The 16,904-nt window shown below is 32.3% G+C and overlaps 2 protein-coding genes and 1 long non-coding RNA gene across 3 annotated transcripts in view; 1 reads left to right on the top strand and 2 right to left on the bottom strand.

Annotated features, from left to right (window-relative positions):
• Nucleotides 1-3,684, bottom strand: part of LOC144837064 (uncharacterized) — a 58,109-nt gene extending 54,425 nt beyond the window's left edge. The window contains exon 1 of the long non-coding RNA XR_013611432.1: nucleotides 3,641-3,684. This is a non-coding gene — a long non-coding RNA (uncharacterized LOC144837064). The remainder of the gene's footprint in view (nucleotides 1-3,640) is intronic.
• LOC144837046 (ankyrin repeat and SOCS box protein 8-like) lies at nucleotides 931-3,436 on the bottom strand. Its single transcript, XM_078692032.1, has 4 exons — nucleotides 3,354-3,436; nucleotides 2,703-2,754; nucleotides 1,871-2,127; nucleotides 931-1,575 (listed from the first exon to the last, which is right to left on the bottom strand). Exons 3-4 carry the CDS (start codon nucleotides 2,099-2,101, stop codon nucleotides 946-948), a joined length of 861 nt encoding a protein of 286 aa, XP_078548158.1. The 5' UTR covers nucleotides 2,102-2,127; nucleotides 2,703-2,754; nucleotides 3,354-3,436; the 3' UTR covers nucleotides 931-945.
• An 83-nt stretch (nucleotides 3,685-3,767) lies between the features above and the next one.
• Nucleotides 3,768-16,202, top strand: LOC144836963 (TGF-beta receptor type-1-like). Its single transcript, XM_078691918.1, has 9 exons — nucleotides 3,768-3,934; nucleotides 5,535-5,834; nucleotides 6,404-6,568; nucleotides 6,999-7,226; nucleotides 9,628-9,858; nucleotides 11,015-11,182; nucleotides 11,645-11,926; nucleotides 13,220-13,350; nucleotides 13,513-16,202. Exons 1-9 carry the CDS (start codon nucleotides 3,862-3,864, stop codon nucleotides 13,636-13,638), a joined length of 1,704 nt encoding a protein of 567 aa, XP_078548044.1. The 5' UTR covers nucleotides 3,768-3,861; the 3' UTR covers nucleotides 13,639-16,202.
• Nucleotides 16,203-16,904: the final 702 nt, after the last annotated feature.

The raw sequence follows: 16,904 nt of genomic DNA, 5'->3' as shown, positions 1-16,904 counted from the left end.
ATTATAGTATTTCATTTTAGAATATAAAGTACTCTTTATAGCAAAAAATAGATTTACCTACTTATAATATTAATTATTTAATACAGTACCTTGTATTTAAATATGTTTGTGAAAGTTTATAAATATCAAACTTTATCAGAATAAAAAGCATTCTACATTTCGTACATTGCACAGCAAATCCTATTAATACCAAGAAAATTGAAATATTAAAATATTAATGAATGATTCGTAATATAAAAACATATTGCTATAGAAATGGGGTTAGACAAATTTATTGTGCAAAAAAAGTAGATAAAAAAATGTAATCGATCAAAATAATTGAGATATTTATTATTATTTTGATTATTGTCAGTAAGGAAATCACAAATATCCAGGTATACCTACCAATACCAAAATATTTTTCTAATTATTACTGAACTTTCTTAAAGGTGATAAAACGGATAACTTATTCGACTGTATATACTATCATTTTGCTGCCTCAAAATTTATGATAAAATTATGAAGACTTTAAACAAAAATTATTACGACATGTTTTAAATCGCTTTCATATTGTTTTTGAGTGGTTGTAGATAACAGGCCCCTACTATACAACATGATAATCTCTCCAATGAAACTGTGAGCGGAGTTTTTTTTTTTTTTACGATTATCTGTATTTATGTGTAATGTTGTGAGGTAATTTCCCGCATGACCGCAATCAAAACGGTACTGACGGTGTAGATATTCAGAATAGTATTCACCAGCTAATATCGATCTAGCATGTCTGATTGTGTGTTTTTTTTTCATCGGTGTCTTTCAACCTCCTAAGGTACAATTTAAATTCTTAGTAAAAGTTTTTTCTATTTTAACTTTTCTTTTTAATTAATTACTAAGTATTGTTAGGCGCTCTGTTCTTTGTAGGGCGCCATATAAAAACCTGAATAGAATAGAATGAACTAAATAATGCAATTATGTTTGCAGTAATAGAAACCGTTGCATTATGACTGGAATAGGAAGTTTAGCAATGACTTTAGGTAGATGTTTACCCTGTAAACATTTGCGTATACTGTATCGACACAGCTGCTGCAAACTACGACAGTTTTGACAATATGCCAACATACGATTGCACATTTCCCGATCACGTTCCACTAGACTTGGTAACTGACCGTCCATCCGAAGGTCAAACTGACCTGCAGCTTGTATGAGTAAGTTAAGACTGAGCTCGTCCCGAGGTTCCAACCCGCTTGCCAGTAAACAAGCGGCACGAGATATTGACGTTTGCAAGCCAGAGTTTACGGCATGTACGTCAGCACCGTACTCTAACAGAATACTAATGCTCTCGTAATTGCATTTGTGCGCAGCCCAGAGTAGTGGTGTATCATCATTATAATCAAGAGCATCAACATAAGCTCCATACCTTAGAAGTAATCTTACACATTCAGATTTGTTCTTGAAGCTGGCCCAATGGAGTGGTGTGTTCTTATTGGCATCTAATGAGTCTGGATTGGCCTTGTGAAGCAGTAACAACTCCAGGCATTCTGCATCCTTTTCTGCTGCATAGTGAAGGGCAGTTCTATGGTAGCCATCCACACTATCAACCTAATAAAACACAAACATTTAATTATTTCTTTCACATCTGACAGAAATACTGCACACTTTTGCAGACCAAGAGAAGTGGGAGAGGGCTTCTTTTCAAGATGGGTCTCTTTTCAAAAGTTTTATGGTATTTTCAACACCCTTGAGTGTAGCACACTTAAATTTGGTATACTTCTATACACAAAAGTACAAATGGCACACTTACAGCACCTCTGAATGAGGATTACACCGACAATTTTCAAGAGACAAGGTCTGGTGATTCATATTTGAATGAGCCTCACACTAAGCATGTACTTACCTTGGCCCCTTTACGTAGCAGCAGTTGAACCATCTCATTATCACTGACCATGCATGCACAATGAAGAGGTAACAGGGTTCCATGGGCTTGGTTTACATCAGCTCCTTTGTTGATGAGTTCTAGAACTGTGTCATGTGCATTCAGACGACAGTCACTTACAGCTCGTATCAAACGTTCAGACAACTGATAGTGTTGCTGTGCTGTCTCCATGATGTACCATGCAGTTGCCATTACACTACTGAAGCGTACATTCACACCTGCAGAAATGTGAACATATAATATGTGATTATGTATACAGTATGTACCATGCAGTCGCCATTATACTACTAAAGGGTACATTCACACCTGAAATGTGAACATATTTGTGATTATGCGTACATTATTACTTATTATACTAGGATGGAAGGGCTTATTGTTCTTCTATTTGTAGCATGTTAAAGACATGGTATATAATTTTTTTCCTAACAATTTACACAATGAAATATACTAAGGCAATATTATAATATTCATAAAATTATTAATATTCTTATGCAGTAGCAGGTGTAGAAAATGAATAAAAAATACTTTTGAATAGGCCATTTTTGTAGTTTTAATAGTTATTCACTTTTACAGAAATATACAAAAATAATGATTTATATATTAATTCAACTATTTAAGTTACAGTTTTATGTAAATGTTTTTTGGTCAATTGAATGAATTTGACATTTAAATGGCCTATGTAACAAAATAATGTTTAAATTATTTTTTCAGGGGCATCTATGAAAAATAATTGCTATTTGTCTTCATACTTCAAATACAGTAGGCCTAGGCCTATAAAGTATAAGAAATTTACCAATTTTTATTAAATTCCTTGATACTTTTTCATCAATATAATTCCATTGAACCTAAAAATAGAAATGAAACAAAAAATAATTATTATACATATCAACCTGTTCAGGTGCCAACATTTTTTATGTCTTTGCACAATACTGTGGCTTTGTGTGGCGAATCCAGTTGGGGGCGAAGCCGAAGGGCGCATGTGTTACTGAGGAGATCTCATTGATGACAATGGAGGGACAAATGAGCTAATAAGTTCTCAAAGTCCTACGGTTCAAGGTATATTCAAGGTATGTGCTTTAATTAAATTTTTTTAGATGGATGAAGAATTCCTAACAACATAGGCCTATCCTCAGCTTGTTGTGGGGTACAACACCTTAACTTACAGGCCTCTCAGCTGGCTACAAAGGAGGGAGTCGCCCTCTAGGCCTAGGCCTGCTACTAAGCTAAATAGTAGTCCATCTAGCCTAGGCTCCTAGCCCTATGCCTCCTTTTAATAAAAGTTTACTGTAGGCCTAGGCCTAGGCCTAGCTAGCTAGCTAGTTAGTTAGTAGGTAGGTGCTTGCAGTAGCTTTATTTTTAGCTAGGATTAGAATAGAGGATACTGTAGCCTAGCTTAGCTAGTTATGCCTAGCTAGACCTAGTTAGGGATGAATAATGTACTAACCAAGCGCAGAAAGGAAGACTCTCGATGACAGAAGACTGGGGGGACCAAAAACAGAACTTGTTTGTTTGTAAATTGAGCTGCCGGATATCGATCTTCGTGTCGTCGACGCGGTCGACGACCTCTCGCTGCTGACATCATGAATAATTAAAATCATTCGTACTCTTTTTTAGGCAAGGTTATATCTTACAAATCTAACATCAATTAATAATATGAGTAATATAAAAGCGTACTTAAATAACGATAATAATAAAATATATATCAATAAATATCAAACACAATTAAATTACCTTGCAAAATAGTATAAAAACATTGGAAAAATGCATGTAGCGGATTAATTTCAAATTACAAAATGAAGAAGAGGTCAAACTGAGGTGAAAGGTTACAAATAAAGTTGACGAATAAATCGGGAAAATGGTGACTGCTCTCGTTGTTGAATGATTGTTGTTTCATGCTTGAAATGTTTTTCGTGAAATGTGGATGTTTTTATAATGTTAACAATTGATTAAACATGGAACTAATAAGTTGTAGATATTTAGCTTTAACTGTTTTTGTAGTGTGTTTTGTTCCACATTGTGTCACTGGTAAGTTTGAACAAAAAGAAAGTGGTTAGGAAAGTGGAATAGGATTTCGTACACCACAACAACGTATTAAATGTCGCCAGCCTACCTAGCCTGCTGGATGGATCTAGCCTTGCTTATTAGAAAGTCTACGCTTTAGCCTAGCTTTGCTCTACATAGAGGCCCATGCTACATGCCTAGTATAGTGGACATAATAAGGTAGATTAAGGCCTAGGCCTGTTCTATAACTAGGTATAGTCTTTACTTTATTTAGGCTATTAATTGGGGTCCTCCTAAATACCAAGACCTACCAAGACCTACCAAGAACTACCAAGACCTGTCAATTTAAAGTGTTAATTTAACGAAATATGATATATATAGACTTCTAATAGCATTTCCAACAATAAAACCTTAATTTTAGCGCGATATAGACACCAAAAATGTTAAATAATCGACAAGCTTCGCGTTCGCGAAACGAACTGAGTTGATGCATACATTGCGTCACAAATGTCCGTATTGCGTCAACTAGTATGACCAACCAAGACCTACCAAGACCTGTCAATTTAAAGTGTTATTTTAACGAAATATGATATATATAGACTTCTAATAGCATTTCCAACAATTTCAGCGCGATATAGACACCAAAAATGTTACGAAAATGTTAAATAATCGACAAGCTTCGCGTTCGCGAAACGAACTGAGTTGATGCATACATTGCGTCACAAATGTCCGTATTGCGTCAACTAGTATGACCAACCAAGACCTACCAAGACCTGTCAATTTAAAGTGTTATTTTAACGAAATATGATATATATAGACTTCTAATAGCATTTCCAACAATTTCAGCGCGATATAGACACCAAAAATTTTACGAAAATGTTAAATAATCGACAAGCTTCGTGAAATGAACTGAGTTGTTGATGCATACATTGCGTCACAAATGTCCGTATTGCGTCAACTAGTATGGCTCACTGACACTCGACGCAGTTCTCCTGTCATAGGCCTACTGGGTCGTAGGCCTACATTTAACATTTTTGGTGTCTATATCGCGCTACAATTGAGGTTTTATTGTTTGAAAAGCTATTAGAAGTCTATATATATTATATTTCGTTAAAATAACACTTTAAATTGACAGGTCTTGGTAGGTCTTGGTTGGTCATACTAGTTGACGCAATACGGACATTTGTGACGCAATGTATGCATCAACTCAGTTCGTTTCGCGAACGCGAAGCTTGTCGATTATTTAACATTTTTGGTGTCTATATAGCGCTAAAATTGAGGTTTTATTGTTGGAAATGCTATTAGAAGTCTATATATATCATATTTCGTTAAATTAACACTTTAAATTGACAGGTCTTGGTAGGTCTTGGTAGGTCTTGGTATTTAGGAGGACCCATTAATTGCTAATATTATGTAATGATATTTTTAAATATTTAATGGAAGTAGACTATTTAGAGAACACGCGTTGGAATTTAAGACGTCTAGGCATACTATTACTAGCCGGCACCACTGATTTCTGATTATTGCTTTTATTGCATATTCCCAGTATTTGTATACAAAGTTAACGATTCATTTGACCTGCTGGTTTTAAAAATGTTTTTTGTTTTTATTCACCATTTTTCAGGTATTTTGTGTTCTTGTGATGATCCAAATGTGAAATTATGTGATTCCAATTATTGTGATGCTGGAAAGAAAGGACAATGTGCAAAGGTTATACAGAGAAAAGGCAGAACATTGGAAACCTTATTATTTTGTATTCTTGAAGAAGATCTCATGACAATAGGGAAAAACGATTCTGCAAAGCATATCAGTTGTGTGGAGTCTGCTCCCTCAAACATGTATGGGAAGAAGTGTTGTAATGATGCTGACTACTGTAATGAGAACTTGGACATTATAATGTTGCCATACACACCTATACCAAGTGGTTAGTATCAATAATGGGACTTACTATCTGATCAACCAGGAATTATTATTTTCCACATTTTAAATTTGTGCATCTAATATAAAATGTGTTTTGTTTTTAATTGTAATCCTTTTCTGTTATCATAAAGTGCAATTCAGCTGAAAATGTTACTTTTTTCCTGTTGCTAAATGTTAAGAATGTATTTGTATGTTTATAATTGATTAAAATATACCAGTGATATATATAGATAAATAAACAAGACTTGTAACTTGCTAGAAGGGTTGCTACTTAGATTTAAGGAAACTGTGTCAAAATCGTTCTGTCAGTTAACTATTTTTACACATTTTTTCAGGCATGGACACTGAAATGTAGTTTATGATGTATTCTCTGCAATAAATGGTGTATGTTTTGTAAATAATTCCATAAACAGGTTAAATATTACTGTAAACAAAATAGTATCAGTAAACTGCAGTAGAATAATTTTGGCATGGTCCCTAATGGTTTGTTAGTTGTAAACAAAATCTCTAGCCCTAATACATAAAAATGTGTTGTATCTTTTGTATGCAGGAATGTATTTGTTTTTCTTGTAGTTATATGTAACCAACCACTACACACTGGTACTTGCAAAGGATTAGGATTAGTGAGGTATGCGTACATGGCACAAGCTAACCGTTGTGTAAAGTTTGAGTATTCTGGATGTGGAGGCAATGAGAATAGCTTTACAACATTAGAGTTATGTGAAGAGACCTGTAAAGGTATTGAATCAAACATTAGTAATTTACAATGTTGATTTTATTAATTTTTTTAAATGGAATCTGGGAGGCATTATAGTAATAATTGCATATTTTCCTCTGCCATTTTGTTAGCAGGATTACTCAAAAGTTATTTCCCAATTTTCATAAGATTTTAAAGGATGGATTCATAGCTATATTGAACAACATGTGATTGGATTTTCATATGCTTAGGTCAAATATCAAGCTGACCAGAGCAATGGACAGTTTGACCATAGAGATTTTCATTGTAAAACCTTATACGTCTTTTTTGATATGTAGCATTGGTGGTGGTTTGAGCTCTCCAAGTGCCCTTCTAGTTACTTACTGTATTACCTTTGTTTATTATTAATCTCATAACTTAACAGCCAACATCATCTTTGGTTTATTGCAATATTCATGCTTTTCTTGACAGATCTAAAGGACAGCAGCAAGAACAAGTTTGATACACTGGAACTTGCAGCTCTCATTGCTGTGCCTATATGTTTCATATGTATCCTGATAATGATTATCTTGATAGCTCGGCATTGTCAACAGAATATGCCTAACATGTTGATCACTGACCCTGATACTACTCAGTTCTTAGATGGAGGTCCTAGCCTCATTGATATCATTGATCCAACTCTACCTGGTTCAGGATCAGGTAAGTTCATCATTTATACAGTACCTCCCAACTTTTTTCAATGGCCAATGAATGAGAAAAAAAATGTATGTAGTGCCTTATCATGAAATAAATCAACTATGTTTAGTTTTCTACCGAATAGGCATTGCGGTGCTACACTATCGACCAAAAAATACACATAATCATAGGCCTAGGCTAACTTGTGCTCAAATTAATTAATAACATGTAGAACTATGATTGTTATTGTTAGTTCAAAATGGGCAAAATAATGTATAATATAATGTGTAATAATGTAATCACTTAAAAAGCGGCCGTCATGCATGACTTGGCAGGTGTATTTGTATACAGATAGCCGCAAACATATTCAGGGAAATAGCTACCATTAGGATTCTTCATGATAACTAATATTAGTATTATTCCTAGTGTTATGGCAGCAGTTTCCTCACAAAGCCATTTTTTTTACCCAGCAAGATTCACCAGAATTAATTGGTTCCAACCGGTATTAAAATAGTGTAAGAAGATATATATCATAAAATAAGAGTACAGTAGATATGGTAGGCTTAGCCCATAGAGCTATAGCTCCATGGGCTAAGCCTAGATATTAAATACATTACACAATAGCAATTGGAAGCTATATCCGTTGGATTGATAAAATATTTAAATATATTTTGACATTTTTGATAGATATTTAGATATCTATGCTTACAGTATATCACTTCACAATTTGGTCCAAAATAAATTTCAATTGGGAGAATATTGTGTAGAATTTATTAAATTTCTTTTGTTTGTACTTTCATGCTATGGCATTGACATTTTGGATTTTAATTAGAATAATGTATGCTAATGTTCAGAGTATTAACATATCTACAGAGGGTGCTGCAGACAATAGCATTGTTTATCTAATGTCATTGGACCTTGCTGGACATACAGTATTAAGATTATTTTGTTACAAGTTCCAATTACGTTCATTTCTGTGCTAAAAAATACTACATGTTTTTTGTTGAAAAATCACAAATATGCATGTTAATCTTTGTCTGGATCTAAGTTCTGTTTCACAGAAATACGCATATGTCATTCTATGCTTTATATTTTTTTTTCATACTGTATACTTTACTGTATATTGTAACAGAATTTAGGGGAAAAAATAGAAATTGTTGAATCTCGTCACTTTTTTTGTACCAATAATTATTTTTTTTAAGGTAAAATTACAAAACAAAAATACCTTCTTACTACTTAGAATATGTAATATTTCACTATGCGTGTTTGTTAAGAGTACTAATGACTTAATATTATTAGTCTTTACTACTTCTCTTTTTCTCTCTCTGCTAGTGCGTCATTCCCCTGTCTAGACATTCGTGTGGGAAACCTTTTATATCCTGTAGCTAGGCAATTACATTAGATAATTTGGGATGCCCATGTGATTTCAAGAATAATATGAAGCAATGAAGTATGAAATACTATGTCTTGTCTTACACATTATTTTACAGTTGATTAGTCAATTTCTGATTGTCTGATTTTGTTCAGTTGAGGCTTGGTGGTTATGATGCTTGGCTATCAAGTCCTAATTTTTCTAATGACAATTTATAACTCCACTCCCAAAGACTTGTAATAAGACTTTGTTTATGTAGAGCATCTTGTGTATATGTTTGTCTTGTGAACGGGATTGCCACCATTAAGAAGGATAGTGAATGATTGGTTATCCATGACAATTCGTTATCCTTCGCTTATGGTTAACCTTAGGCAATTAAATATATAAATACAAAAATGTACAGTACTGCTTTAAATACATTTGTTTCTTAAAAAAAAGTGCTTTATCTTGAATTTTTCAACTTATATTATAAATTAATTTTTTATCGCAGTTGTGATTCAGATATTTATTTGAAAATGTATAACTAGAAATGATAATAATTTTTTTTTTTTTTTTCTAGTATTAAATATTGTTGGATTCTTTTTTTTTTTTTGTAGAAACCAATTTATTATCAATATTTTTGAATGTTATTTCTAAATTCTAAATAGAAATAATAAATTTTAATCAAAATGCAAATACTGTAACTAACAGAGCCCTGTTGGTACATTGATCAGTGTCAAATACTGTAACTAACAGAGCCCTGTTGGTACATTGATCAGTGTTAAATAATAGAATAATCTAAAAGCTAATTTAAACGGTTAAGTAAAAAACAGATATGAGACTTGTCAAGCTTTTGGAAAACATTTCTTATTTTAAAAAAAATAATAAAAATGTTGAAAAATATTGTAATGGTTGAAATATGATAATAAATATAAAAGAAATGTATTATTTGACCCAATTAATTGAATTGGTATAACATGAAAGACATGTACAATACATATTGCAAGTAATTACCAACAACATAGAATTTATCAGTCCAATTCCTAACTCATTATCTCTTTCTCACATCTACAGGGCTACCTCTACTTGTGCAGCGTACAATTGCTCGCCAGATTACCATACAAGAATGTATCGGTAAAGGGCGTTATGGGGAGGTGTATCGTGGTAGTTGGCGGAACGAACCAGTCGCTGTAAAGGTCTTCTCTACCCGTGAGGAAAAATCATGGTTCCGAGAGGCAGAAATTTACCAAACTGTTATGCTTCGGCACAAAAATATCCTTGGATTCATTGCAGCTGACAATAAAGGTATTGTTGTAAAGTTTCTATGTACACTTTAACTTTATTATGTTTTTTTCCCTGGAGCTTGCACGAAAGAAGAATGAATATTGTTCTAGTGCAGACCCTCATACAATGTAGATCATATAATAACCATCTAATGTCAAGTAAAAAGTCATGAGGTTATTTCTCTGTCCTTTGTTCTACCAGCGTTCCTGTTCTTAACATACATCAAACATTAAAAGTAGGCCAGGTTAGGTTAGCTAAAAAGTATCCATGGTAATATTTTGTTACAGTAACCATAGAGATATTAATATCTCTATACAGTAACTACTGTAAAAAAAGTATCACAATGTGGTAAGCAAAATAGGTGACAGATATTTATATAATAAATGTGTTATTCTAATCTACCTGTTTTTTAAAAAGCAACTCCATTCAAAATTGTTCTACTACAACTGAATGCAAAATAGTCTTGTTAGTTACCTTGACTGACAAAACACTTAACTTCTTATTCAGCTTAAATTCTTATATAATAAAATACAGTATATTGATGATTTATTGTAGCACTGTAATGTTAGTACAATAATTACTTGGCATGTACCTGTTGTAATGGCTTTTAATTTATTGACTGGGGTGTGTTTGCAATGTCATTGCTTTATCCTTCTATATAAACCCATGTCTAGACAATCATCATGACATTGTAGTAGTTGATGTCCTTTTTCATATAAAAAAAGACAAATTAAAACTGCATGCTTGGCTGGATACTGTGGTGTGACATGTACTGTATCATTAAAAATGAATTCAATAAATACATACATAATTTATAAATATATTAAAATAAAACAACATAATTGGTAATGGTAACTTGGACATTTCACTATTAATTAAAAAACAATATTTGAAAAAAAGTGAGGCAAGTCATCTCCAAATTTGTAATGCCAATGATAAGATATTAGGTTCTGTCCAGGACTTCATTTTACCATTTTTAGGCCCCACTAAATAAAAATCTTGGACCCAGCACTGAGCTTGCACCCCAAGTGCACCTCCAGGTCTGCCCTTGACATGAGTTTTAATAATTTAACGTGTGTATAACATTTAAAGATAGAAGATTAGACATCTTTGCGTCACAGTATTTTCATTATTTTAGAATTTTGTATGTTAACATTTCTGGCGTCTTGTCTTTCAGATAGTGGAATTTCAACACAGCTTCTACTGATCACAGACTATCACGAGTATGGCTCACTGTACGATTACTTAAATCGTACAACAATCACTGTAAACGGAATGATTAAAATGGCCTGGTCAATTGCTAATGGTCTAACTCATTTGCATATGGAAATCATTGGAATGCAAGGTATGATAAACTTTGAAGTAAACCAATTAACAAGCTCACTAAAGCAACCAGGGCACTGATTGGTCATAACATTTCAGTTGTGTCTTTTTCATTTTGATATTCAAAAACATATTCACAAACATATTCACAAATTGAAAACAACATAAAAAAAGAAGCTGAACTTTTCACATGCGGCCCTATACACATGCGACCCTATACACATGCTTGCTCAAAAACATACACAGTGGCGAACACAAGTGAGATGCGCAATGTCTAATTACGATTAGCGTTTAAGATGATGATTTATTTTTTATTTGATTTTCTTTGTATTGTATGTTTGTGTCCATGGATGAAATAAAATAAAAATGAAATAACAAAAATTAATGAATGAATTTAATTAGAATTTAACCAATAGATTTTACTATACTAGTGTATTCTAATTTTGATGTTTAATAACCTTCATCTAATTATCTTTAACTATAGGCAAGCCAGCAATTGCACATAGGGATTTAAAGAGCACAAACATCTTAGTGATGCGTAGCGGCCAGTGTGCCATTGCCGATCTTGGCTTGGCTGTGCGTCATAACTCGGCAACAGATGAAGTAGATATTGCTCCAAACCACCGAGTCGGAACTAAACGTTACATGTCGCCAGAGGTCTTGGATGAGTCCATTAATATTCATCACTTTGATTGTTTCAAGCGAGCGGATGTCTACGCTTTGGGCTTAGTTTTCTGGGAGATTGCCAGGAGATGTACCATCGGAGGTAAACAATCAAACATTTTTCCTTTTTTTTACAAAATCAAAGATTCCATATCAATCTCAAATTATGACATGTTATTTCCATTTACCCGGCCTGCCCCTTTTACTTCATTGTCATGTTGCTGTTACCAATACAATCAGGACGACTGCTACCCTATAAAGTCATTTTTATGATATGCGCATGCGCTAGGCAACTGGAAAATTTAAGCACTTGTTCCGTGTCATTTCGGCATTCGCTCTCTTGACATGAGTACGAGTGGACATATGACGTCATAACACTGATGCTCATTATTGCATTGGTGGCTGGATCTCAATGGAGATACTAATAATAAAATAAACAATAAGCTAAAACATCCAGAAAGAATAGCCAAGTCCTAATAAGTGTTTTTTGAGAGATATAATATTATGATGATTTGATTTGATTTGAATTTATTTGGAAAATCATCATAAAAAATACATAAAAAGTGATTACATAAATTACAGACATTACAAATAATACATTTAAAAAAGATTTTCCAGGATAGCCCAAAAAGCTTATCAGCTTATTTCCATTGGGATCCTTTTACAATCTAAAATAAAAATATAAACATTACAAAGTATTGCATTAAACACGTAAATAAAACAATAATATAAAAAACAAGTTAAATTAAAGACTATGATTGGACTTATAAAGTTATTTGGTAGAACAGAAATGTGATTTAACATTTTTCTTAAAATTAAATTTGTTTTCTATTTGTTGAATGGAATGAGGAAGGTTATTCCATGCCTTTATGCCTGTATAATAAAACGTTTTAGATATTTGACTATCAGATTTAGGAACTGAAAAACCATTGACACTACTTCTAGTCATATAATGGTGGTTAGATGAAACTCTTTGAAACTTTTCAGTCAAATAAGGTACTGATTTTCCATAAAAAATCTTATGAACATGATGAAGTTTGAGTTGGCAAATTCTATCCTCTACACATAATTGACCGATTTGGTTCAGTTCGTCTTTACCAATATGTGCACGATTATTTTTATTTAATATAAACCTAGCAACTTTATTTTGACTGGTTTGGAGTCTTTGTTTAAGTTTTTTAGAAACACCTGAAAACCAGGAGCAACATGCATAGTCAAAGTGACAAGTAATCAGTGCCGAACATAGAATTTTACGAGAAAAGAAATTTAGACATGCAGAATGTCTATACAAAAATTTAAGTCTTGAATTAGTCTTACTAAGAACTTTTTGAACCATAGATTCTCCAGACAGGAGAATGATGATAATGTTTGTTTGTGTTTTTTTTTTTTTTTCAAGGTTTCGTTGAAGATAGTTGTTTGCCTTACTTTGAGTATGTGCCGTTAGACCCCAACATTGATTTAATGAGAAAAGTTGTTTGTGTTGATCAATACAGGCCTTCTATCCCCAACTGGTGGAGTTCTATTGAGGTATGTACAAAACAAAATCTAATTAGGATGACCTATGTGTAGAGGTTGAGCAGAAAAGGTAGCCCATTAATAGGGTGACCCTCCCCTCAATTGCTATTGAGTATGCCATATTTGTTTTTATATATTATATATAATAATACAAAAAATTGTAAATTTTTGCAGGCTATGCGTATCATGGCAAAACTGATGAAAGAATGTTGGTATCATAACGGGGCTGCTAGGCTAACCACACTGCGAATTAAGAAGACATTGGATTCCCTCGCTGCTGGAGAAGATGTAAAAGTTTAAGGCTATCAAAGCCAATATTGAACAATCTATATAAAACACACTGAGCCATATAAGAATGTTTCTACATTAAAGATTAAAGCTCTGTCTACACTATCTAACTAGTTTTACAATAAAAGTGTGATGTGTCCAAATATGGTAGTGATATGACATGTCCATATGGGTACATCACATTTATTTGTCACATAAAGTTTGATAGTGTAGATAGAGCTTAAATGGGAAAGTGTGTGAAAGGTTATGTCATGATACCAGTTATTGAAAGTATTATGGCTGTGATATTGAAGTTTTATGACATATTATTTTTGTTTGCTCTTTCATGCTTACCCTGGCATACATAGGTTTCATAGAAAATGCATGTGTCACACATGTCATATAGAAAAGCTATGTACATGTGTTATGCATGTTGTATAGAAAAGAGACTTTGCTAATTGCTACCCATGTAATGGCAACCCTTCCAATGCTACATATAGTAAGTGCTTATGTTATTGATGTGAATTTGATATTTGAATTACTTTACACTATTGAACATCAATGCATGTGTTTTTACAAACAATATGTGTAGTACATGTATACTGTCTGATATACATGTAATGTATTTTATGCATGTATTTGAAATGATCAGTTCTATGTGCCAGGCCAGTAAAGTGTTTAATTTGATTTTGATGATGTTATTATAACATGGACTTTACCTTTAACATCACATAGTTGATAAATGTGTTTCTTCAAGAACATTAATTGAGATGATTTTGTCTGTAAATATAAAACCAACAGAGTGGGTGGGTGCTAATATGAGACCCTTTAGTCTGGTCTGGAGAAACTGTTCTTTCTCTCATGGTTAAAGTAGCTTTATTCAGATGAGGCCCATTAGTCTATTTAGGGAGGACCATTCTCTTTTTTTAAATATATTCTCTCTCAAATGACAACCATTGAGTATCAAAATGTAACAATTAAAAGTAAGAAAATCAATGGTGTGTAGAAATGATATGAGTAAAGTACAAACTGAAAAAAAAAAACAATTTAAAAACAATTTAAAAACTACTGTACAGTACATTTTTATAGAGTAATTTTATAATTTTAAGAATATTTTTATTTTGATTTTTGACTTCCATCGAGGGTAATAATACATAACGAACAAATTGTGTAAAAATAACTCATTATTTATAACATTTTAAAATTCTTTTTTTTAATTATTGTAGATATCAAATATATACCCACCTTGTTCATATCAAAGTATGTATGTGTATAGTTATTAAAAGTTGCAATTGTTAACATGAGCTTAATAATGTATAGTATCATGCACTGTTAACAAGCCCAATTGTCTTTTAAAACATCCTCCATGATTATATCATGATACTACAAGATTAGTGACGTTTTCTGGACTAATAGATTAGCGATATTCTCTAGATTACTAGATTAGTGATATTCTCTAGATTAATATGAAGAGATTAACAATATTCTCTAGATTTAAAACATCCTCCGTCATTAAATCATGTCTTTAATACTACAAGATAAGTGACATTTTCTGGATTAATAGATTAGCGATATTCTGTGTATTACTAGATTAGTGATATTCTCTGGATTAATATGAAGAGATTAACAATATTCTCTAGATTAATTATAAAAGATTGTTGATATTCTGTAGATTAATATAAAGAGATTAGTAATATTCTCTGGATTAATTGTAATAGATTAATGATATTCTCTGGATTAATTATAAAAGATTAGTGATATTCTGTGGATTAATATTAAGAGACTACCTCTGAAAATGCATGTGTAACACTAATAAATCTTATGTAGTTACTTAAAAATACATAAAACATTTTGAAAATAAAATTCTTCCATTGTAACATAAATAAGTGAGGGATATGTAGATGAGGTAATACAAAATAGCTAGCCCATAACAATTATTAAATTGTGTACAAATATTTGATTTTCATCTCATCACCAGTTTTTAGGAATTTGGAAATGGGTTCTTTTTTCATCTTCTCCATGAGCTGGTTCCTTTGGGATTGGTTCCTACTTAGACGGAACGAACCAACGTAGGCGCAAGTGAATTGACCAATCACAAGCGACAGTTTGGATGATCCTCACTTTGATTGGTCCAATTACTTGTAGTGCGTTTACATTCTTGCGTTGCATTCTTGAGGGAACCAAGCTTTGGTATCATTTTCATATAATCATTATAAATAATTGCATTTAATAGAATGAATCAAGTATTTCTTCAAATTGGAAAGTATAAACATGATACTTCGTGATTACATCCTTTCGATTGTTTCTTAGATTAAGCATCAATGTCTTTTGAATGTTAAGTACATTTGTATGTAGTTTTATATCACAAGTATAATTAAATAATAAGAATATAGATTTTATTGAGCTACAATCAATTAATTTACATAAAACCACTTGTATGCTTATTAGTAAGATTATATGATACGCTTGTATACTTTAAAAATAAATTTCTTTTTTTCATGCAAAAACTGTGTCAATGATTTACTTTTTTTTGTACCTGGGCCATGAGGCAAATGATGCGGTCACCTGACCAAAATGTTACATTTATTTTCACCTCCCAAATCTAAAAAAAAAATTTTTAAGTCTCAATCAATAACTCAAATTGTACTGATTTCATACAGTAGATGTGATACAATGAATTAATGAATGAAAAGAATATGGTATTTTAAACAACAGAAAATGAAATCATTGAGTACGAACTCCATGATATAATAGTGTAGAGTTAATCCAGATTATGAGGTTTATTAACACCAGATTATTGTTAAAGCTAGCATCACTAATTGCTGGATCTGTCACCAGCCCAAATCAGCTCAACTTGTTCTCATAAAAGGTTTGAAAAAGAGATTAGAAATAACAGTGTTGGAACATGGACTAATTGCTTTGTGATAGGACAGCATATTAGCTGCATGCAATGATTATGTGCAAGAAAAACTGTGTAAAAAAAAAGAAATTAGGAAAGTGTAACAGAGATTTCCTACAACAAACAGTACTTCTTTTTCGAGTAACAAATTTTCACCATTTTTTTGTCAACAAACTTTTTAAATTGTGAATTTTACCATTTTTCATAAATGTCCCTGTACTTTACTTGGGGATGCATTTTTATCATTGTGTCAATGATGAATTACAATATAAAATATCAGAATTATCATTGTGCCCTACTGTGTAGTCTAGTTTTAGATAATCTTTCGACACATTGAATAATTAATTATTTGCACTGATTACTAGCTGCATTATTATGGGAGTATGTTTCCATATATGTT

This window comes from Antedon bifida, chromosome 1, assembly GCF_963402885.1.
Source record: "Antedon bifida chromosome 1, ecAntBifi1.1, whole genome shotgun sequence".
In the NCBI taxonomy this organism is placed as follows: Eukaryota; Metazoa; Echinodermata; class Crinoidea; order Comatulida; family Antedonidae; genus Antedon; species Antedon bifida.
Note: the sequence above shows the minus strand (reverse complement) of the source record. Positions and strands in the feature narration are given on the sequence as shown.